The sequence below is a fragment of the Perognathus longimembris genome, chromosome 7 (assembly GCF_023159225.1).
Source record: "Perognathus longimembris pacificus isolate PPM17 chromosome 7, ASM2315922v1, whole genome shotgun sequence".
Taxonomy (NCBI): Eukaryota; Metazoa; Chordata; class Mammalia; order Rodentia; family Heteromyidae; genus Perognathus; species Perognathus longimembris.
This window is the reverse complement of record NC_063167.1, coordinates 6,884,572-6,907,097: the sequence shown is the minus strand read 5'-3', so window position 1 is coordinate 6,907,097 and position 22,526 is coordinate 6,884,572. Positions and strand designations below refer to the sequence as shown.

General features: G+C 52.0%; 1 protein-coding gene across 2 annotated transcripts; it reads left to right on the top strand.

The window, feature by feature from the left end:
• Positions 1–3,119: 3,119 nt before the first annotated feature.
• Positions 3,120–22,469, top strand: Exosc10 (exosome component 10). 2 transcript variants are annotated; one of them, XM_048350226.1, is made up of 25 exons: positions 3,120–3,258; positions 3,978–4,114; positions 5,463–5,586; positions 7,042–7,146; positions 7,426–7,591; positions 7,912–8,026; positions 8,596–8,671; positions 8,878–8,988; positions 9,853–9,996; positions 10,444–10,634; positions 11,345–11,501; positions 11,735–11,883; positions 12,064–12,114; positions 12,662–12,773; positions 14,881–14,931; positions 15,031–15,109; positions 15,194–15,291; positions 16,477–16,572; positions 16,946–17,020; positions 18,134–18,221; positions 18,942–19,015; positions 20,583–20,751; positions 21,092–21,153; positions 21,647–21,723; positions 22,308–22,467. In XM_048350226.1, exons 1-25 carry the CDS (start codon positions 3,148–3,150, stop codon positions 22,336–22,338), a joined length of 2,649 nt encoding a protein of 882 aa, XP_048206183.1. In that variant the 5' UTR covers positions 3,120–3,147; the 3' UTR covers positions 22,339–22,467. The 2 variants fall into 2 exon arrangements, with proteins under 2 accessions (XP_048206183.1, XP_048206184.1); XM_048350227.1 differs by having other exon boundaries at positions 3,127–3,258; positions 18,945–19,015; positions 22,308–22,469.
• Positions 22,470–22,526: the final 57 nt, after the last annotated feature.

Genomic DNA, 22,526 nt, shown 5'->3' with positions numbered 1-22,526 from the left:
GCCTATGACTGAGTTGAATTCATAATTATTAATAAATTCTAAAAGAGAAGCTGGGCACTGTGGCTCAGGCCTATAATCCTATATACTCGGAGGCTGAGATCTGAGGATTGCAGTTCAAAGCCAACCCAGGCAGAAAAGTCCCTGTGAGACTCCTATCTCCAATCAACCTCTCAAAAACCAGAATGTGGCTCAAGTAGAACTCTAGCCTTGAGCAAAAGACTTCAGTGACAGTGTCTAGGCCCTGAGTTCAAGCTCCACAACTGACCAAAAAATAAATTCTAAAAGGGACAGTAGACCACTTCCCTGACATGCACAAGGCCTTGGGTTTTGTTCCCGGCACCATAAACACATAGGCACGTGCGCGTGTGGGCGCCCCCCCCCCCAAAAAAAAAAACTTACCCTCCCCCAGTCTTATTAGTGTTTATTACTAGGGACTATAGAGACAACAAGGACACCGTGTCATAGAGATGGCCTACCACAAAGAAAACAGAGGCCTCCAACCCCAAAGCACTGAGGAGGGAGGAGCCCACAGGTGGAAGAGGCAATTCCACTGGTGCCCCAGGAGAACCTCAAGGAAAGAGGCCGTTTGGGATGGGTCTTAAGGAGTGGCAGTTTGTCACATGAAGTCCCCATTTGTCACATTGGACTTTCTGGCAGCAGAGGAAACACCCAGCACCAAGATTGAAAGGCTGCGACCTGCCGCATGCAAGAAGCACAGGGCATGCGGGAGCCTTCCCGTGCGTGATGCACACCACCTAGTCTTACGGGTGGGCCTCATGGCTCAGCATGTATGGCCTGGTGGTCAGTGGAGAATAAAAGGAACAACAAGGAAGTCCAGCATTTAATTCAACACATGTCTTGCCAAGTGCCAATTGAAAACTAGCTGGGGCAGCAGAAAAATAGGCAAACCTCCATTTCCAACTAACAATCAAAAAGCCAGACTGGCCAGGCACCAGTATCTCCTGCCTGTCATCCTAGCTACTCAGGAGGCTGAGATCTGAGGATCACAGTTCAAAGCCAGCCATGCCAAGAAAGTGTGAGAACAAAAAACTAGAAGTGGAGGTATGGCTCAAGTTGCAGAGAATTAACCTTGAGCAAAAAAGCTCAGTGCCTTGGTCCTGGTTCAAGCCCCAGGATCACCAAAAAGGAAAAAAAAAGACGAGCTGGGTACTAGTGGCCCAAGCCTGTAATCTAAAGCCAGTCCAGGCAGGAAAGTCTTCTAGACTCTGATCTCTAATTATAATTACCCACCAAAAGTCCAGAAGTGGAGCTGTGGCTCAGTGGTAGAGTGTCAGACCTGAGTGAAAAAGCTAAGGGATAGCATGTAAGCCCTGAATTCAAGCCCCAGTACCACAGTACCAGCACACACAGACAGACAGGCAGACCAACAGATAGGTAGATAAATGTATTAGTAGACATGCAACACTCTCCTGTTTCTTTCCCTGTTCTCTTTTTTCACTAGTTCTTATTAGCATATGTTAATACACAGAGTCTCACTGTTCTAATTCTGTGCACCTGTGGATACATACAGTGTACTTTGAACAAGATCATCTCTTTTTTTGTTTGGTTTTGTTTTTTTGCCAGTCCTGGGCCTTGAACACAGGGCCTGAGCACTGTCCCTGGCTTTTTTTGCACAAGGCTAGCACTCTGCCACTTGAGCCACAGCGCCACTTCTGGCTTTTTCTATATATGTGGTGCTGAGGAATCCAACTCAGGGCTTCATGTATATGAGACGAGCACTTTACTGCTAGGCCATATTTCCAGCCCAAGGTCATCTCTTTTTAAAATTTAGTTTCATTGTCAAGGTGACGTACAAAAGAGTCACAGGTACATTCGTAAGGTAATGAGTTCATTTCTTGCCAAACTAAGGTTATTTCTTTTATTTCCCCCACTTATGTCTTAACTACTACCTAGTGCTGAGTTTCATCCCCAGGACTGCAAATAAATAAGTAAATATTATTTATTTTATTTTATTTTTGCCAGTCCTGGGGCTTAAAGCTCAGGGCCTGAGCACTGTCCCTGGCTGCTGCTTCTTTTTTTTTTTTTTCCTCAAGGCTAGCACTCTACCACTCAAGTCAAAGCGCCACTTCTGGCTTTTTCTTTATATATATAGTGCTGAGGAATTGAACCCAGGGCTTCACATATATGAGGCAAGCACTCTACCAGTAGGCCATATTCCTAGCCCAGTAAATATTATTTTAAATCCTAATGGCAATACTAACAATAAGCTGGAAGGTCTCATAGCTAACTAGCTTAGATTCTCTACAATCTACACTCTATTATCACCTATCTGGAAAACATGATCATGACCAGCATAACTTCCTTGGCTCCAGATGAAATGCCTACGGTGATGTTGTCTTCATGGTGGCTAACGCCAAAGGAATGAGTATACTGGGGACAACGGTGACTATATCAGTCGTTTATATTCCTTAACAGGTTTTAAGTTTTTTTTTTTCTAAGCAAAATGTAGCCTTGTGGTGATGAAATAACCTAAGGGAGAGGGAGAGCTGATGGGGGCCTCTTAAAACAGCTTAGCCCCTCAACCCTGAGTGGTTTAAAGTGAGGCTGTGTGAAGGAAGGGTGTGTCAAGGACTCAGAGAGTGGGCCTGGGAGTCAGATGACACGAAGCTGCCGAGTGTGTCGGTGTGTGTGTATGTGTGTGTCTCAGATGACACGAAGCTGCCGTGTGTGTCTGTGTCTGTGTGTGTGTGTGTAAGCAGGCCTCTCGTGGTTTTCTTGCTCCAGGCTGGCACGCGGCCTCGTGAGTCATTCCGCTCGCTCGCTCGCTCGTTCGTTCCTAGGAGAGGACGTCCTCCACACCTCGGCCTCCGGGGCGGCAGGGATTACAGGCCGGAGGCGCCCCTCCAGCCCAGCTCAAGGCGGGGCTGGGTGTGGTGGGCACGCCGGTAATCCCAGCTGATCCCAGCCAATCCCGACGCGGAGGCAGCTCCCTTTCAGGGGGTGGAGAACCGGGTCTCGCAGTTCACCGGGTCGTCGGGCGATAGAGGCGAGGAGGCCGAGGCCCAGCGCACCGCGGCTCCGCCGAGCGGTGCACGGCTGACACGCCCCGCTCCGCAGTGCGCATGCGTGCCGCGCGGGACCCGCCCCGGCGCACTCTCGCGAGAGGAAGCTTAGCGGACTGGAAAGATGGCGCCTCCCAGTCCTCGGGATCCCCAGGCTTCGTCGGCCACCAGCGCGACAGATCCCGGCGGGGAGATGGTGCTGCCCGGCTTCCCGGATGCAGACAGCTTCGTGAAGGTGAGTTCGCCGGGGCCCAGCGGGCTCCAGAGGCCGCCTGTCCCGGCCGGAAGCCGGCCCGGGGCCACCGCAAGGCCAGGCTCGGGGCTCGCGGGGCCCGGCCGCCCAGGCCCCTCCCCGGCCCGGCCGCCACCGTCCCTGCTCGGAGGAACCCAGGGCTCCGTTCTTCAGCTTTAGCGGCGGACGGACGCAGACCTAGGGTTTAGCCTCGTGCATAACCCCTGGAAAGCCACGAGTCAGCCCGGCGCCCGTGCCTCACGCCTGTCACCCTAGCTAGTCAGAAGGTCCAGATCTGGGGACCACGAAACGGAGCCAGCCCCGGCAGGAAGGACCCCGTGAGACGCTCGTCTCCAGTTAACCAGCACAAAGCTGAAGTGGAGCTATGGCTCGAATGGTAGAGCACCAACCTTGAGTAAGCCCTGAGTTCAGCCTTCTGTACTTGCATTAAAAAAAGAGACAGAGAGAAAGAAGAGGGAGGAGGAAGAGAATTTAAGCTCCAAACTGAGTTTGGAGCTTACCCAGTCCACCCCAGAACGGAACTTGGGGTATAATCACTCTGAATATTTGTTGGATGGATGTAGATTGGATGTATTTAGCATTTGATATAGCCAACAGTAAATGGAAGTGGATCTTCCCCCTCCACACCCCCAAAAAGAGATTTTGCTGAATGAATGAGGATCCATGTCTGAATATGTGCCTTCTTTTGTGGATTTTGACAGTTTGCTCTTGGCTCTGTGGTGGCAGTCACGAAGGCATCTGGAGGCCTACCACAGTTTGGCGATGAGTATGACTTTTACCGAAGTTTTCCTGGCTTCCAGGCGTTTTGTGAAACACAGGGAGACAGGCTGCTCCAGTGGTAAGTACTATATATTGTTTTCCTATGTTAGTGAAAGAGGTAGATAATTTGTCCTGAAATTTGCTCTCCTTAAACTTTTTTTTTTTTTGCTATAAAGAACACTAAAATGTGGAAAGGAAATGCTACTTAGTGAATTTTTAGTTTAGCTTTTTAAAAATATATTCTCTTCCTGAGGGGAAAAACTGGGAGAGAGCGAAAGGGTGACATTGTCCAAAAAGGAATGTACTTTTAACAAAAAGTGTATTAGGGGCTGGGAAGATGGCCTAGTGATAAAGTGCTCGCCTCGTATACATGAAGCCCTGGGTTCGATTCCTCAGCACCCCATACATAGAAAAAGCTGGAAGTGGCACTGTGGCTCAAGTGGTAGAGTGCTAGCCCTGAGCAAAAAGAAGCCTGGGACAGTGCTCATGCCCTGAGTTCAAGCCCCAGGACTGGCAAAAAACAAAAAACAAAAAAAAAAAGCTCTGAGATCAAGCCTCTAGACTAGCACAAAAAAAGAAAGTGTATTAGGACAGATAGTATACAACCAATTTGTCAGATTTTCCACATTAAAACTATGAAGGCAGCATATATTGTTTACATACTATCATATTTTTTAGTATTTAAAGAAGTATTTTTGGGGTTGGAGGCATGGCTTAGTTGGTAGAGTCCTTAAGTGGTAGCCAGTGAGCTAAAGCATCAGATACCAAATTTGTGTCCTGGACTTGGGCCTAGAAAAAAAGAAGCATTCGGATAATTTCTTCCTACAGCTAACAGAAAAAATAAGTTTGGGCAAGACTAGTGAATTGTTCAAGGCCATACAACTGGGTGGGTGGGGTGTGTATGTGTTTTTTACAGTTTAAAATCATAATTCATGTTTACAGTAGACCTTGCCATTAACATACAGGCAGTGTTTTTTTCTTTTGTTTTTTTGTAAACTCTGGTTCTTAGGCTCAAGGCTGGTGCTTTACCACTTGAGCCATACCTCCATTTCCAGCTTTTCCATGCTTAAGTGGAGGTAAGAAGCTTGAGGATTTGTCTGCCCAGGATCTCAGCCTCCTAAGTAGGTTATGGCGTGAGCTCCTGGGCCACTACTCAGGCTATAGTTACCTACTGGGTGGCTGGTCAGTTGTTCCTGGGGCTGGAACCCCAGACACTGATCGTGCTAAGCATATACTCTACCACTGAGCCGCATCCTCGTCTCCCCAAGCATTGTTTCTGGAAAGTTGGTCTAAGGGTGTACGTTTCTTTAGTTTCATCGAAGAGTGTGAGGAATCAACTGAGCCAACCCATTTGCGTATTCTCCCAGGCTGTAAGCAGATGAAGTGTAAAGGTATACAATCTGACCTTGGGTTTTTTTCCCCCTCAGCATGAGTAGGGTAATGCAGTACCATGGGTGTCGCAGCAACATTAAGGATCGAAGTAAAGTGACTGAATTGGAGGACAAATTTGACTTGCTGGTGGATACCAATGATGTGATTCTGGAGAGAGTGGTGAGTAATTCACCCACATACCCAGCTAACAAGAGCTTTGGGTTATTGCGGAAGGAGAAACCCAGGCACTTTGGAAAATGAAATGACGTTAGCATTTCCCACCAGAAATAACATTCCCTTTGTGAATTAACATTTTCTTACTCAAAACAACTACAGTTGTTTTCAAAATATAATGAGGTTGTACATGTGGCTCAAGTGGTAGAACACTTGTCTAACAAGTACAGGGCCCTGTTTTCAAGCTCCGGTACCACTGAAGGAAAAAGAATAATCTCTCCCTGTGGAAGCCTGTTTCTCAAACATCTGATTACACATTTATCTTCTAGATATGCAAACCCTATTTATATTGCAAGAGAAGTGACTTGGGCTGGGAATGTGGCTTAGCGGAAGAGTGCTTGCCTAGCATGCATGAAGCCCTGGGTTCGATTCCTCAGTATCACATACACAGAAAAAGCAGAAGTGGTGCTGTGGCTCAAGTGCTGGAGTGCTAGCCTTGAGCACAGAGAGATTCAGGAACAGTGCCCACGCCTGAGTTCAAGCCCCAGGACTGGCAAAAAAGGAAAAAGAAAAGAGGCCTCTGTTGTTTTTATTATTCACACTGTTAACTAGCACATCATCCTACATGAATAGTAGGAAGTTGTTATTTGCCTAGCCTACTATCCGTTTGTGCTAATTCTTGGGGGGGGGGGGTTGTGTTTTTCTTCTTTCTTTTTTTTTTGTGCTGGTCCTAGGACTTGAACTCAGGGCCTGGGCACTGTCCCTGGTTTCTTTTGCTCAAGGCTAGCGCTCTACCACTTGAGCCAATGTGCCACTTCTGGCTTTTTTTTTTTCTGTGTATGTGGTACTGAGGAATTGAACCTGGGGCTTCGTGCATGCGAGACAAGCACTCTTACCACTAAGCCACCTTCCTAGCCCTGTTTGTGCTAATTCTATACCAAAACATTACAGAAATACACAGAGGTCAGTCATCCAAAATAAACCTGACCTGCAGCCTGTGACTGTCTTTGGGACATGGAAATCTTGCCTGACCTATGAGGTTTTCTTCCTAGTCTACAGGCTTGTATACTGGTCAGCTGTCACCTGGCTGTGCTTCTACTAGTGTCCAGACTGATGTTCCACATCTGCTTTGACAGGGTTTCATGCATACTATACACACACTACCACTAAGCTCGGCTCCCAACCACTACACACCTGGTATCTAAAGTACTCAGGCTTCTGTCTTTGTTTCAGTTAAGTCATTTTTTATTTCCTGCCCAATTCAGAGCTGAAAAGAGAGTCAAGGGTTAGGAGGAACTGACAAAAATTGTGTATATTTATAGTGGATATCATATTTTGATATATGCATTCCTCTCCTCCTATACTCATACATAATTCTGTGATTGCATTTCTTTACAATAGCAGGTCATTAACTTTCTTTAACCTTGAAAAGAAGATACTTATTACCGCTCTCATTCTTAGGGTATTTTGCTGGATGAAGCATCAGGCGTGAATAAACATCAGCAGCCTGTCCTTCCTGCAGGCTTGCAGGTGCCCAAAACCATAGTGTCCAGCTGGAACCGGAAGGTGAGGCCCTGGTAAACTCGAGCCCCCGCTGCCAGCTTGACGGCTGGGCTTTTGCTCATTCTGATTCTAACTTGAGGAACACAGAACTGACCATTGCCCCTTTCAATTGCTCTCATGAAGAGACACACTAATTCTACCCCCTTCCCGTTGTTCTCCTTAGCCTCACATTGTATGGCTGGTGAAATGTTCTTGTCTCCTCAGAAGACATGGGTTGGAATTTTATTTTTCTAATTCTCCAAGCTGCTATGTCATAAAACATATATTATGCATTAATGTTAGGCAGGAGAATATGGCAAAAAAGCAAAATCTGAAACTTTCCGGCTGCTTCACGCAAAAAACATCATCCGCCCTCAGCTCAAGTTTCGAGAGAAGATCGACAATTCCAACACACCGTTTCTTCCTAAAATCTTCATCAAGCCTAACGCTCAGAAACCCCTCCCTCAGGGTGAGTGAACACACACTGCCTGCGTTTGACACACACACACACACACACACACACACACACACACACACACACACACACACACACACACACACACACACACACACACACACACACACACACACACACACACACACACACACACACACACACACACACACACACACACACACACACACACACACACACCCCCCCCCCCCCTTCTAAGGGGACTGTGCTCCCACCAGCAAAGGGCAGGCACCTCTTCTGCCCTCCCTCCTCCGGAACCAGAAAACACACAGAGGTCCCTGCCCTGTGTGACGGTGTCTTGTTTGGGTCTCCAGCTCTCTCAAAAGAGAGGCGGGAACGGCCACAGGATCGTCCCGAGGACCTGGATGTGCCCCCGGCCTTGGCGGATTTCATCCATCAGCAGCGAACCCAGCAGGTGGAACAGGACATGTAAGTGTTGCTTGAGTTCAAGCCCTACACTGGCACCAAAACCCAGACAATTGTTACTCCTGTCCACCGCTCCCACCATTCAGCGTTTGCAAACAAGTACTCAAATGTTTTTAAAGCTATGTGGGTGTTCAGCTCTCTAAAGAAATGACTAGAAGCTGGGAGCCAGTGGTTCATGCCTATAATCCTCCTATACTCAGGAGGCTGAGACCTCAGGATTGCAGTTCGAAGCCAGCCTGCACAGAAAAGTCTGAGACTCTTGTCTCTAGTTGGAGATGGAGTTCAAATGGTAGCACTAGCCTTGAGCAAAGAAAGCTTAGGGACAGTGCCCAGGGCTAATAAAGTTCGAGCCCCAGGACTGGCACCCCACCCTCCCAAAAAAAAAGAGAGGAAAGAAATGACTAGAGTTTTAATTATCAAGTATCCTCTGATTAATTTGCAGTTACAATGCTTTTATCAAGGGAAGATATTCACAGTGGTCTTTTCCCATTTGATTTTATACTTTATATCAGAGCAGTGGCTCTCCCTTGGGAATTACAGGATTCATCAAAGACTTTTTTTGTTGTATGCAGGTTTGCACACCCTTATCAGTATGAACTGGACCACTTTACTCCACCAGACTCAGTGCTCCAGATGCCGCAGCCCCAGGTATGTGCTCGCCCTGGGTGAGGCCAGGCTTGAGTGGCGAGGAAAGAAGACTCAGTCACACAGTGACTTGGTGTCATCCTGACTCCCTTTGAGGATCTCAGGAGGTTGCGACTTTGGCTCATTCCCTGGACTTGTCATTTACTTTGTGTTTCAGTGGGAAATGTTTTTAACATGCCTCTTTGTCTTGACATGCTTTCTTGGTTCAGTTATACAGACCTGTAGAAGAAACACCCTGCCATTTTGTGTCCTCCCTGGATCAGCTCGTGGAGCTCAATGAGAAGCTCTTGAAATGTCAGGAATTTGCTGTAGACTTAGAGGTATCTTCTAATTAACCGTAATTACTTTTTTTATATTTTCTGTGAGCTCACCTACTGAAGAAGAAGTATAAAATTAGGAAGAATGTAAACCTTTCTCATGTAATTTTGCTCTGTAGGTGGCTTTTTTAAATCGGTAAAGGAAGGGCTAGGAGAGTTATCAGTAGAGTACGTGTGTGCCGTGTGCAAGGTCCTAGGTTCAGCCCCAGGACAAAAACAAAAGGAAAAGGAAAGCCTAAAGAATCATTTTCCGGGGCTGGGAATATGGCCTAGTGGCAAGAGTGCTTACCTCCTACACATGAAGTTCTCAGTTCGATTCCCTAGCACCACATATATGGAAAACGGAAGCGGCGCTGTGGCTCAGGTGGCAGTGTGCTAGCCTTGAGCGGGAAGAAGCCAGGGATGGTGCTCAGGCCCTGAGTCCAAGGCCCAGGACTGCCCCTCCCCCCAAAAAAAGAAGAATCATTTTCCACTCTTGCCTCTATCTGTATGCTTTAGTACCACTCATTTACCGGAGCTTGGGCACTGTCCCTAAGCTTTTCACTCAAGGCTAGTGGTCTACGACTTTGAGCCACACAGCACCACTTCTGGTTTTTTGAGTAGTTAACTGGAGATGAGAATCTCATGCACTTTTCTGCCTGGACTGGCTTTGAACCGTGATCCTCAGGTCTCAGCCTCCTGAGTAGCTAGGATTACAGGTGTGAGCCATCAACACACAGCTGCTGCTACTGTTGCTTTTTTTTTTTTTTTTTAGCTCTTGTTTCCGTTTCCTGGAATTCATTTCGATGAACATTATTTTATATGCTCAGAGGCATTGTGCATTTGGTTCCACCTGTGAGAGAATCTTCCTTTGGTCTCTCTGTTTAGCACCACTCTTACCGGAGCTTCCTAGGATTGACCTGCCTGATGCAAATCTCCACCCGCACCGAGGACTTCATCATAGACACGCTGGAGCTTCGCAGTGACATGTACATTCTCAACGAAAGCTTCACAGACCCAGCCATCGTGAAGGTGAGCCGGCACCAATGGCTTCCGCCTTCAAGGCAGGACTGGTGCGTCCTACTGGGCCCTTCCCCTTTTTTCAACCTGGACCCAACTCGGGGAGAAATCACCTCAGCTCCTACCCTGGGGTTCCATGTGCTAAACTGCTTGGCTCTAAACACAGCTAGCTTGTTCCGCAGCCACGTAATTCGTGTTAGTAAGTGCTAGAAGAGCCTGCGCCATCAGAATTGCTTACACTAAGGACATGCTTAGAGCTAGAAGAGCACCTTTGTGTCAGTGGCTGGAAGCAGCTTCAGCCTTACCCCTGTGCAATTAAGATTATCAGCTAAGACTGTGTCCAGATTAATAATAGCATTTAATACTGTACCTCCTAGTCCTACTTCCAGTTCCAGTGTCTGGTAACAGAGCCGCACAATTGGGCTGGTACAAAATGCGTGTGTGGCTTTCTGTGTTCAGGTCTTCCACGGTGCCGACTCTGACATCGAGTGGCTGCAGAAGGACTTCGGCTTGTATGTGGTGAACATGTTCGACACCCACCAGGCGGCTCGCCTTCTCAACCTGGGCCGACACTCGCTCGATCACCTGCTGCGGCTCTACTGTGGAGTGGAGGCCAACAAGCAGTACCAGCTGGCCGACTGGAGGATCCGGTCAGTCTGCGCAAGATGAGGAAGCTGGAGGCAGTGTTGAGGCTTCCACTCTGTGTGAACTGGACGTGAATGGCATTGGGCCCCCAGGTGGTTTCTGTGGTACAGGATGCTAGCGGCGCATGTGCATGTGCATGCGCATTTGCTGCTAGCTGCTTTCTGTTACACTGCCCCTTTGAGATAGTGATTGAAAGGCATGCTGCCCCGTTGCTGTCCCCACAGCTGGGGTGGTGGTTGTGTGAGATGGCTTCCCAGAGGTAGGAGAGGAGACTAAGGTCCAGGGACTTGGCTGTGCTTTCTGGGCAGCCAGCCTCCTCCTCAGCATGCAGCGGACACAGGAAAGTCCCCTGAGCTTTCCTCTGTTCCCATACACCTAAGTAGGAAAATGAATAAAGCCCAAATGGAAGGAGAAAGTTTGTGCTCTGAAAACCACTTTCTATTCCTGGGCCCTGGCTGCCTGCCACGCACAGGCTGTGCCAAGGGACGCTGTCCTCTGCCACTCCCGGCAGCCTGTGCGCCCATCCCCATCTCATAGGTAAGGTGCAGGACGTTTGTATTGAGGTGCAGAAAGTGCTGGTGTGCCCCTGGTGTTGGCGGGAGAAGACGGGTTGAGGGTGAGGGTAAGAATCTTTTAAATCAGAAGGCCCAATGAAGTGCCGGCAGTGGCTGCCTGGGCCCAGTCACGGGAGCCATGTCCTCTGTTGGAATCCTAGCCCCCTGCCAGAAGAAATGTTCAACTACGCCCGGGATGACACTCATTACCTGCTTTACATCTACGACAAAATGAGATTGGAGCTGTGGGAGCGAGGCAACGAGCAGCCCACCCAGCTGCAGCTGGTCTGGCAGCGAAGCAGGGACCTGTGCCTCAAGGTATGGTGTGGTCGAGGTCCAGCGTGGCGGGAGCCGCTGGGACCCCAGGCTGATTCCACTTCTTACATGGTGCGGGAGCCACGCGTTTGGAAGAGCCAGCACGCACTTTTGACTGCGTTGGTCTTGCTGTCTCAGTGCTGGGGCTCTACCTGGGCCTCGTGCGTGCTTGGCATGCTCTGCACCGCCCTGCAACCCCAACCACACGGCTCTCGATATTTCCTAATATTCCGCAGAAATTTGTCAAGCCTCTCTTCACGGATGAGTCCTACCTTGAGCTGCACCGGAAGCAGAAGAAGCATCTGAACTCGCAGCAGCTGGCGGCCTTTCAGCTGCTGTTTGCCTGGAGGGACAAGACTGCGCGTCGGGAGGATGAGAGCTACGGGTAAGGCCTCCGGTTCCCTGACACTTGCTTCTGGATTGAGCCACCCTGGAAAGGGGAAATGGGGCCTTTTTTCTTTTCTTTCTTCTTGCTTTGATGGCTGATCACTGCATTATGTAGCATTTAGTGGAACTTGGTAGATGGATTTGATGTGATGCCGTTGTTTTTTTTTTTTTCTTTCAGATATGTACTGCCAAACCATATGATGCTAAAGATAGCTGAAGAACTGCCTAAGTAAGTGTGGGGACTGAGTCGTGTGGAGGCATTCTGTTTACTCAACTAGTGCTCCGAGCTTGGAAGACAGCAAGCTCAGGGAAGCCAGCATGCTTGCCAAGGGCTGCCACATAAGAAGGAAAGTGTCTGAATGGGGTGTTGGAGGGGTTTTGCCTTATGTCGAGGTAGAAGGAAAACATCTCAGTTTCTCTCATGTGCGATTTTTGTCTTAGGGTCTCCTGGTTCTCAGTATTATATCATGTTAATTGAAGTGTAAGCAGGCATACAAATCCACAGTCTGGTGTTACTCCCAGCAGAACTGAGGCTCAGCAGTGCTGGGGGGCTTATCTCCACCTCTTCCCACTTGCAAGCCAGGAATCCTTGTGGAGCCTGCTACAGCGGAGAGCATGCGTGCAAACAGCTGGCCAAGCTGCCCGGACACGATCTGTGTCCGTGGTCCCCAGCTTGGCCACGGCCCTCTGGCTGTGCCCGGTCCCTCTGCAAGTTTACTTAGCCTGTTAAAGGCTCTGCTTTGCTGATGAGCTGTGCGTGTTCTCCTCATCCTCAGGGAACCTCAGGGCATCATAGCCTGCTGCAACCCAGTTCCGCCCCTTGTCCGGCAGCAGATCAATGAGATGCATCTGTTAGTTCAGCAGGCGAGGGAGATGCCCCTGCTCAAGGTGAGAAATTGACATTTTCTTCAAGGGCCGCCATCGAATCCAACAGGCCTGTTCTCTGTTGGCTAGCACCTGGCCCCTGGGGCCTCCTGGCTCCCTTTCTAAAGGGGCTCTCTGTCCTGGGCCTGAAATTTGGAGGGAGGGGCTGGGTCGTCTTGGAGTTAGCTGCAGCTACGCTGCTTGTTGCTGTCATTGCTTACTTGATGGGGCTTGGGTTTGAAGTGAGCCTCTCCACATTGGATACACACACTCCACCACTAAGCTGTAACCCCCACCCCTGCCTGCATTTCTGTATGAGAGTCAAGAAGTAAAATCCGGCAGCACCGATGACTCAACTATAATCCTAGCTCTTCAGGAGGCTGAGATCTGAAAATCACAGTTTGAAGCCAGCTTTGGGCAGGAAAGTCCGTGAGACTCTTTATTTGCAATTAAGCACCCAGAAATCAGAAGTGGCTCAAGTGGTAGGGTACCAGCCTGGGGTGAAAAAGTCAACCGAGTGCATGAGGCCCAGGAGTCAGGCTCCACTATCAGCACAAAAACATAGTGTGGGAGAACAAAATTCATCCTTTTTATAGTTTACCACCTTTTCTTGAGCAAGTACCACCAAGGGGCCAAGCACACAGCAGTTATTGGGCTCCTTTAATCCAGTGGATTGCGTTGGAGTAGGGATCTGGGGGTGGGGAGTTTGCCGTGAAAGCCCAGCAGTGATGTGGCATAAAGTGATCGCACCCTGTGTGCACAAGTCCTCACCGAGCGAAGAGGCGGGCACAGAACGCATCAGAAGAAAAGGCCAGTGAGCCAGGCATCCGTGCCTCAGGCCTGTAATCCCAGTCACTCAGGAGTCTGGAGATCTGAGGATCATGGTTCAAGCCCAGCCCAGGCAGGAAAGTCTATGAGACTCTTACCTCCAAGTAGCCACCAGAAAACCAGGAGTGGAGCTGTGACTTCAAGTGATGGAGCCCTAGCATGGAGCAAAAGAGCTCAGGGATAGCACTCAGGCCCAGAGGTCAAGCCCTACCAAAAAAAAAAAAATTTGAAGATGTGGGAATAAAACACATTTGTAGTTGTGTTTCCAAATGTCTTTCTGGACTGGGGATGTAGCTCACTGCTTGCTGGCATACATGAAGCTCTGTGGTTAGTCCAGGCAACAATGAAAAAAAAAAAAAATAGTTGGAGCCGGACACCAGTGACTCATGCCTATGATCCTAGACTCAGGAGGCTGAGATCTGTGCATCTCAGGTCAAAGCCAGCTGAGGCCAGGAGGAAAGGCCGGGAGACTCTTACCTCCAATTAAGCACCAGAAAACGAAGTGGCCCTGGGGCTCAAGTGGTAGAGAGCTACTCTTGAGCTGAAGAGCTCAGGGACAGCGCCCAGGCCCGGAGGTCAAGCCCCAAGAACAAGAAAAAAATTGTCCAAGTTGGAGGTTTGGCTCAATTGCTAGGACAGTAGCCATATCAGGTACCAAGTTCAAGGCCTAGTCTTAGACCTTAAGAAAAAGAAAGAACACAATTGTCTTTCTTAGCTCTGCAGTTTGTGACAGCAGAGCCCTGGCTGCTAGAGAAGACTGTCTTCTAAGCTGCTTGAAGCCTGCACAGGTCATGCCTCGTAATAAAGATCTGTTCATGTACACCAAGTGATTTTGGTTTTGTTTTGGCTTTGGTGATACTGGAATTTGAACTCAGGACCTGTTACTTGCCTGCCTGCGGGGCTCCACCACCTGAGCCGTGCCCTGTGTGCTTTGCTTTGGTGAATCCTCAGATGAGGTATCCTTTTTTTACCTCAGACCGCAGTGCTGAGCTGGGATTAGAAGCGTGCCACCATTCCCAGCTTGGTTTTTTGAGGTGGAGTCTTGCTGACATTCTGCTCTGCTGGCCTGGACTGCAGTCCTCCCAATCTCTGCCTCCCGAGTAGCTGGGCTTACAGGCGTGAAGTGCCGTGTTCGGCCACCAAGCAGTTCTTGAGCACCACACAATGGCAGTGCCAGGCACTGAAGGGATGTGAGGATGGAAAGACAGCTGGTCCCTGCGAGCCTGTGGAGGAGCAGTCTTCCGGGGAGCACGTGTCATGGAGTTCACAAGCTTTCCTGCATTGCCCCTTCCTTCCTCCTTAGTCGGAAGCCGCAGCTGGAACAAAGAAGAGTGGCCCACTGCCCAGTGCTGAGGTATTGCATCGCCTGGCTGGCCTGCGCCTGCGGGAGGGGGGCGGCACGCCCATGGGCCTGGCGTGACGTTCACGTGTGCCTTTCTGCTTCTCCTGGCAGAGATTGGAGAATGTTCTCTTTGGGCCTCACGACTGCTCCCACGCCCCTCCAGAAAACCACCTGGTCACCCCGTGTGGCGGTAAGCAGGGCCTCTGGACCGCAGGCAGGGCCAGCCACTGTGCTCCGAGCCTCAGGGTGTGACTGCCGCCTTCTGTGCCTCCAGGTTCTGGACCAGCTCAGAAGCAGGCGAGCCTCTTCGCCGAGGAGCCCTTGCTGGACACCACGTCGCTCCTTGCTACGGCCGTGATCTCCTTGTTCAGTGTGAGTAGCGAGACAGCTGCGGGAGCCGCAGAGGCCTGGGGCGGCAGCTTACAAATGAGGAAGCCGGCGGGCTCCAGGGGCAGGCCCTTGCTACTCACCTGGGAGAGGCTGCAGTCCGTTCTCGATCCCCACCCCAAGAGCTTGCCGGAGCCGGGCCATGTTCCTGGAAAGCATGTGGGGCTGTGACCCAGCCTTTTGTGACAGCAATGGCTGCTCTGGACGTCCTGTGAAAGGAAGGCTTGAGCGCATGCACTTGTTGGTCAGTGTAGGTGAACACTAAAACAACAAGGGAAAGGAAAGTGCACAGATAAAGCTCTGGCTACTGCAGACCAGTGTGCAGAGAAGGAAAAGCTAGTAATTGTCAGAGCTGAGAAAGAGAAGCAAGAATACTTACTATCAGTGTTGAATCAAACAGGTGCCAAGCTCAGTAAATATTCAGATGATGAAAATAGTTGATTGCAAGATCCCTCCGTGCCAGAATATTGGGACAACAACGTGGAAATGAAATGTCACTGCCTTGTAACTTTTTGGTTTTGGTTGCCAGTCCTGGATTTGAACTCAGGGCCTGAGTGCTGACCCTGAGCTCTTGGGCTCAAGGCTGGTGTTCTACCACATGAGCCACAGCTCCACTTCCAGCTTTCTGGTGGTTAATTGGAGATATCAGTCTCACGGACTTTCCTACTGGCTGGCTTTGAAACTTAATCCTCCTGTGTAGCTAGGGTGACAGGTGTGAGATGCACTCAGCTTGTTTTCTGTGTGTGTGTGTGTGTGTGTGTGTGTGTGTGTGTGTGTGTCCAAGACCAGGACTCAAACTCCGTATCTGATGCTTTTGCTTATTGGCTGGCACTAAATCATGCCTCCAACCCCATAACTTTTTTTTTAAACTGAATCACATAAATTTGATCATGTCTTGCTTTGACAAATTCATGAGAAAACAGTCTAGGAGGCTTCGCTGACCACAGGGTTAATAGAAGCCATCAAGGTAACTGGCAGCTACTGAGCTTTGTTGCAAGCAAACTAGAGTATAGAGTAAGTAAAAAGATAATGCTGAATGGTGTGAGCACAGGAGACCTCGAGAAACAGAGCCACTATTGCTCAAGTCCCACCACTGTCTTGCTTGCATTCTGCGGTCATAACCTCCATGGTCCTAATTTTCAAATGAGAGGTTTTGATCTGTCCCTGCAGGAACCTAGTGCTGACGAAAATGGAAAGACTCCATTGACAGTTGCACAGAAAAAGGCACAGAACATAATGGAGTCCTTTGAAAACCCCTTTAGGATGGTGAGTAGTGTGCGCGAGGCTGGGGAGCTGCAGCTTGCCAGCCCTGGGGGCCCACCCCAGCCCGTCCAGGCCCACCCCAGGCCCCGTCCAGGCCCACCCCAGCCCCCGTCCGGGCCCACCCCAGCCCCTGTCCAGGCCCACCCCAGCCCCCGTCCGGGCCCACCCCAGCCCCTGTCCAGGCCCACCCCAGCCCCCGTCCGGGCCCACCCCAGCCCCCGTCCGGGCCCACCCCAGCCCCAGTCCAGGCCCACCCCAGCCCCAGTCCAGGCCCACCCCAGCCCCCGTCCGGGCCCACCCCAGCCCCCTGTCCAGCCCATCTGGTTGCCCCGCCGGGTCCCAGTGCCATCCTGCCTCACTTGCTTTTCCTCCGCAGTTCCTGCCATCACTGGAACACCGGGCCCACATCTCCCAGGCCGCCAAGTTTGACCCGTCCTCAAAAATCTATGAAGTGAGTGCGTTGACACCTTGCCCCAGTGGCGTTGGGAGGGAAGGGCTCCAAAAGACTGCACCAGGTTTCTGTCCTCAGCAGGCTCCACGTGCTGGGCTCTAGATCCTTACAGACCCCCGAAAGTGGCCACAAAGGCCCACTCCAGTGGGCTCTCCACAACCACTCAGGAACCTCAGAAAGAGGTTTAGGCTGGGGTGGGGCTCAGGGTGGGCGGAGTGCTTGTCTAACATGTACAAGGACCTGGGTTCAAATCCAGAACCACAAAAATGGGTTGCTTGGTTTAACCTTAAGTGTAATTTATGTGTAATAAAATACACAGGTAATGGCGTGATGTCACTTTAAAGCTCTTAAAGCAACAGCTCAAATTTGAAAACACGGTCTTAGACTCCTTGATAGGTTGTTAGCAGCATAACCACTAAGGCTTGCTCTCCCGTGTGCCGGCCCAGGGCCGGGCGGTGGGCCGGGGATGCGGCCTGGCTGGCGGCCTCCCCCCACCCAGCAGCGCGGCTCTGCCGTAGCAGCACCCTGACAGGCCGGGCTCTCTCCTGGTTCTGGAAGGGGCTTGCCTTTGCCCCTGGTGGTGCTGTGCTGGACGAGCTGCTCAGCTGTCTGTCCCTTCCTGTGCTTGCTTGGCACAGAGGCCACAAAGAAGAACGGGAGCTGGGGACATGGCTCAAGTGGCTGGCTCAAGTGGCAGTGTGTCTGCGTAGCAAGCCTGAGTCACCCACCCACCCCACCCCCTGAAAAAACTAAGGACGAGACTGCAGAGGAGGCCTGCCCTGAGTCCCTGCTTACCAGCCCTGGCACTGGGGCAGGTTATGGAGGCTTCTCTACCTGTCTCCTCCCCCTCCCCCCAAGGGCAAGGTGAGGGTGGCACCTGTGCCCAGGGCCCAGGGGGGATTGGATGAGCTGCGGGGTGTGGAAGTCGTCACCATGGCCTGGACACCCTTGTACCTTGTCCTTTACAAGGACCTAGAGACCAAAGCAGCTGGAGTTTTGTACCGATGCTGTGCGTGTGTGTCTGTGTGTGTCTGTGTCTCAGGTGGCTTGTTGTCCCACCACCACCAAGCCCAGCAACTATGGAGGCTATGCTTATGTTCTTTCTAATTTTAGATTAGCAACCGTTGGAAGCTGGCCAAGCAGGCACAGGTCCGAAAAGAATCTAAAGACACTGCCAAGAAGAAGGCGGCTGAGCAGACAGGTATGCACCCTGGCTGCGTGCTCGCCGACGGGCAGCCTGGCGCGTGGGGTTGCTTACGGCCTCGGCAGTGCCAGAGTGGGCAGTGCGCAGCCCGGCCCACCGCGGCCCGTGGCGCTGGCCGTCTGGGGAAGGACAGGCGGAGCCTAGAGGCAGGGGCAGCACTGGGAAAGAGGGGTGGGTTGAGAACTGACACGGGTGGGAGAGGTGGTCTCACAAACATGACAGTGAACAGAGATCCCCAGCCAGACGCAAAGGTGTCTGCGCTGATGGCAGAGTCCTGAGGCCCCAGGTGGGATCCCCAGATGTGGCAGAGTGGCAGGGGAGGGGGGGCTGAGCCCAGGGGCACGGGGAGGAGACGAGAACAGGCAGGTAGGGCCTGTGACTGAGCGAGCTGGGGGCCCGCGCTGGCCCCCTGGGGCCATGCCTCTGGCTGCTGTGGAGAGCTGAGGGCAGGCCAGGGCAGGAGCCCAGGGCACACTAGAGGGCACTGTAGAGCGGCTGGGGGAAGAGGGGGGAGGCAGGTGGCCAGGGAGCTGTTTGGATGGGAAGGGGACTTGGGTCCTGGCCCCTGACCCAGGGCCGGGGCGCCTGCTCCATGTCCTCAGAGCAGTGGCAGAGAGGCCGCGCCATGCTTGGTGTGGCTCCCAGGTTGAGGCTGGGCACTGGGGCGGAGTGCTGCGGGGGGTGGGGCAGCCACTCCACAGCCCTTGTGTCTTTCAGCGGCCCAGGAGCAGGTGAAGGAAGACTACAAAGCCACAGCAGAGCAGGCCGTCTCTGTGCGGCAGCAGACGGTGGTATGTATGGGCGCTGGGTCCTCGTTTCCCCCTGCAGTTTCCCGGCAGACATCCTTCCTGTGGGTGGTGAGCCCACCGTCACTTGGCTGCCACGCCACAGGGAGCAGGCATTGAGATGACACTTGGTTCTTGCTGCCCCCAGAGCCTTTGAAATTCTACTCTTAATCCACCCCTGTCCCCCTTCAGTTGTCTGTTGTCCAAGTAGAAACCTGCTCCAGAGCCAGGCAGCAGCGGCTCACGCCTGTCATCCTGTCCGCTCTGGAGGCTGAGATCTGAGGATTGTGGTTTGAAGCCAGCCTGGGCAGGAAAGTCCACGGGACTCTTATCTCCCATAAACTACTCAGAAAAAGCCAGGAATGGCACTATGGCTCAAGTGGTAAAGTGCTAGCCTTGAGCAAAAAACATGAAGCTTAGGGACAGAGCCCCAGCCCTGAGTTCAAGCCCCTGGCCAGAAAAAAAAGAAAAAAGAAAGAAAAGAAGCCCACCCCAGGTGTGGCCCAAGTGGTAGAGTGCCATCCATGAGCAAGAGAGCTGAGCACAAGCAAGAGGCCTGAGTTCAAGCCCAGCAGTAGCACACAGAAGAGAAACCTCCGGCTGGCACAAGGTAGCTCCTCCCGTCTCCACTTATGAAAAAAAAAAGTTTTGTTTTCTTGCCAGTAGTGCTTTTAAACTCAGCGCCATGCTTTCTTGGCTTGTTTGCTAGGTTAGTGCACTACCACTTGAGCCACACCTCCAGTCTAGCTTTATGCTGCTGGGTTTTTTAGTTGTTTTGTTTTTACCAGTACCAGGGCTTGAACTCAGTGCCTCACACTCTTGTTAGAGTTTGAAAAACTTTACCATCCAGGTTGGCTTTAAATTGCAGTCCTCCAGATCTCAACCTTTAGTAGCCAAGATTACAGGAATCAGCCGCTAGCACCCAGCTCATCTCCCTACTTCTGAAGCAGCTGAGGCCCAGCCAGTCAAGGTTGACCCTCCCTGTATATGTTTTCTTTGTTTTGTTCTGGTTTTTGTTGGTTTGGGGCTTGATCCCTGGACCTGGGCACTATCCCTGAACTCTTCAGCTCAAGGCTGATACTCTACCACTTTGAGTCATAGCGCCACTTCCAGTTTTCTGGTTAATTGAAGATAAGAGTCTCACTTTCCTGGGGCAGGGAATATGGCCTACTGGTAAGGTGCTTGTCTTGTATGCCCTGGGTTCGTTTCCTCAGCTCCACGTCGTATATAGAAGAAGCTGGAAGTGGCACTGTGGCTCAAGGGGTAGAGTGCTAGCCTTGAGCAAAAAGAAACCAGAGACAGTGCTCAGGCTCTGAGTTCAAGCCCCAGGACTGGCCAAAAAACACACACACAAAAAAAACTCTATAAACATAGCTTAGGCTTTGTGGCCTAGATGTACATGCAGCATAAGTGATTTCCGAATGGAGTCTCTTCCCAAGATACCTCGTGTATAGGCAAGTCCCCCCAATACAGAAGGAGGCTGAAGTCTGCCGCAGTGCCGCGGATGAGTCCTCTAATCTGGAGGCGCGGGCTCCCCGCTCACGCACCTCCCTTCTTGCGTGCCCCCCTGCAGCTGGAAAACGCTGCCAAGAAGAGGGAGAGAGCCACAAGCGACCCCAGGACCCCAGAGCAGAAACAGGAGAAGAGACTCAAACCCTCCAAGAAGCTCAAGGGCCCAGACCCAGCACACAGCACCTTCACGCCCTACGACTACAGCCAGTCGGACTTCAAGGCTTTTGCTGGTGAGGCTGGGGACGGAAGTCCACAGTGCCCCGGAACTAGCTCTAGCTTAGCAGAGGGCCCCTGCCCCACACACGGGAGGGAGGACGGCATGAATGCTGAAGGCGCCCGGAGCCTGGGGGACCTCGTGTAGCCCTGTGGGCGAGCTAGTCCACCTTCGTGGAAGGTCCTGCACACGCAGGCCCGGCTGCAGGCAGGCGCTCCATCCCCGAGCCCCACCGCCCCTGGTGGGTCTGCCCCCGATGACCCGGTGTGGAAGGCCCCGGGGCGGCCCCTGGGCCTCGCACACAGGGAGGTTTGCCAGCCCAGTGACTGATCCCCGCCTCTTGGCTCTTCCTGCAGGAGACAGCAAATGCAAGCCTTCCTCCCAGTTTGACCCCAACAAGCCCGCGGGGTCTGGCAAGGTAAGGAATACCTGCAGCAGCCAGCCAGGCTTGGGGTTTTTGTTTGTTTTTTGGCAATAGAAAAGGACTTGAACTTGGGTCCTTGGCATCTCCCACTCGAGCCACTTCCCCACCCACTTTGCTTTGATCCCTTCCTTGGCTGAGAAGCCGGGTCTGGAAGGCCTTGTCCTTTGTGAAGGTTGCCCGCACTCATGCCCTCGCAGGTGTAGACCGCGTGCTGGCCGCCCAGCCGTCAGGACAGCCGTTTGAAAGGCTGCTTTTCTGCGTGCTGCCGGGGAGTGCTAGCCAGAGGCTGGAAGCGCCTCCGAGTGCGGGTGCTGGCGCGGCCGGTCGTCCGCCTGGCACCTGGCCAGCCGGGGCTGCGTGGAGCCTCTAGTCCTCGTCCTGGCCTTGCCTTCCCAGCGCCCAGACGCCCGGCTGCCGGAGCTCAGCGCCGCCTGCGCGTGCACTTGCACACCGTCACCCAGGGCAAATGGTTCTTCTCTCTTTTCAGAAATGCATTGCTGCCAAGAAAGTTAAGCAATCACTGGGGAACAAAAGCATGTCCTTTCCAACTGGAAAATCAGACAGGTATGTGGCAGCAGCCAGGGCACCCCGCGCACCCCATCCCTGCTCTGCACCCTGGCACGCGGCCGCCCAGTGCCGCTGTGGGGCTTCCACTGGGGAGCGGAGGGGAGAAGCCCCTCACAGCTGTGAGAACAGCCAGTAGGCACGGGTGGTGGCCGCCGCTGAAGAACCAGTGCTTTCATGAACAGCATGAAGTCCTCATGCCAGGGCACAACGTGAGGCCCGGGGAGTGGCGTGGTTTAGGGGTTCTACTGCCTCTAGACTGGAGTCTGCTCAGCTCTCCCAGAGCCTTGAGCAAACACTCTTTTTTTTTTTTTTTTTTTTTTGGCCAGTCCTGGGCTTGGACTCAGGGCCTGAGCACTGTCCCTGGCTTCTTCCCGCTCAAGGCTAGCACTCTGCCACGTGAGCCACAGCGCCGCTTCTGGCCGTTTTCCATATATGTGGTGCTGGGGCCTCGCGTATCCGAGGCAGGCACTCTTGCCACTAGGCCATATCCCCAGCCCCTTGAGCAAACACTCGTATCTGTTGTGCTTTACTGCTCTGCCTGGCCACCTGCAGAGCTAACTGACTCCCCGCTGTCTCTGCAGAGGCTTCCGGTACAACTGGCCAAAGAGATAGTAATGGAGGAGCCCAGCCCCAAGCAAGCCCTGCGCGCCGCCGTGGTTTTGTACAGACTCGTTTTTAAACCATTAAAACTAATTCCTACCCCAAGAAATGTGTCCTGACTCTCCTCTGCTGCCACCACAGCAGTCCTGGCCCGGGTGCGAGCTGCCTGCTCCCACAGGGCGCGGCTCAAGGAGGCGCCA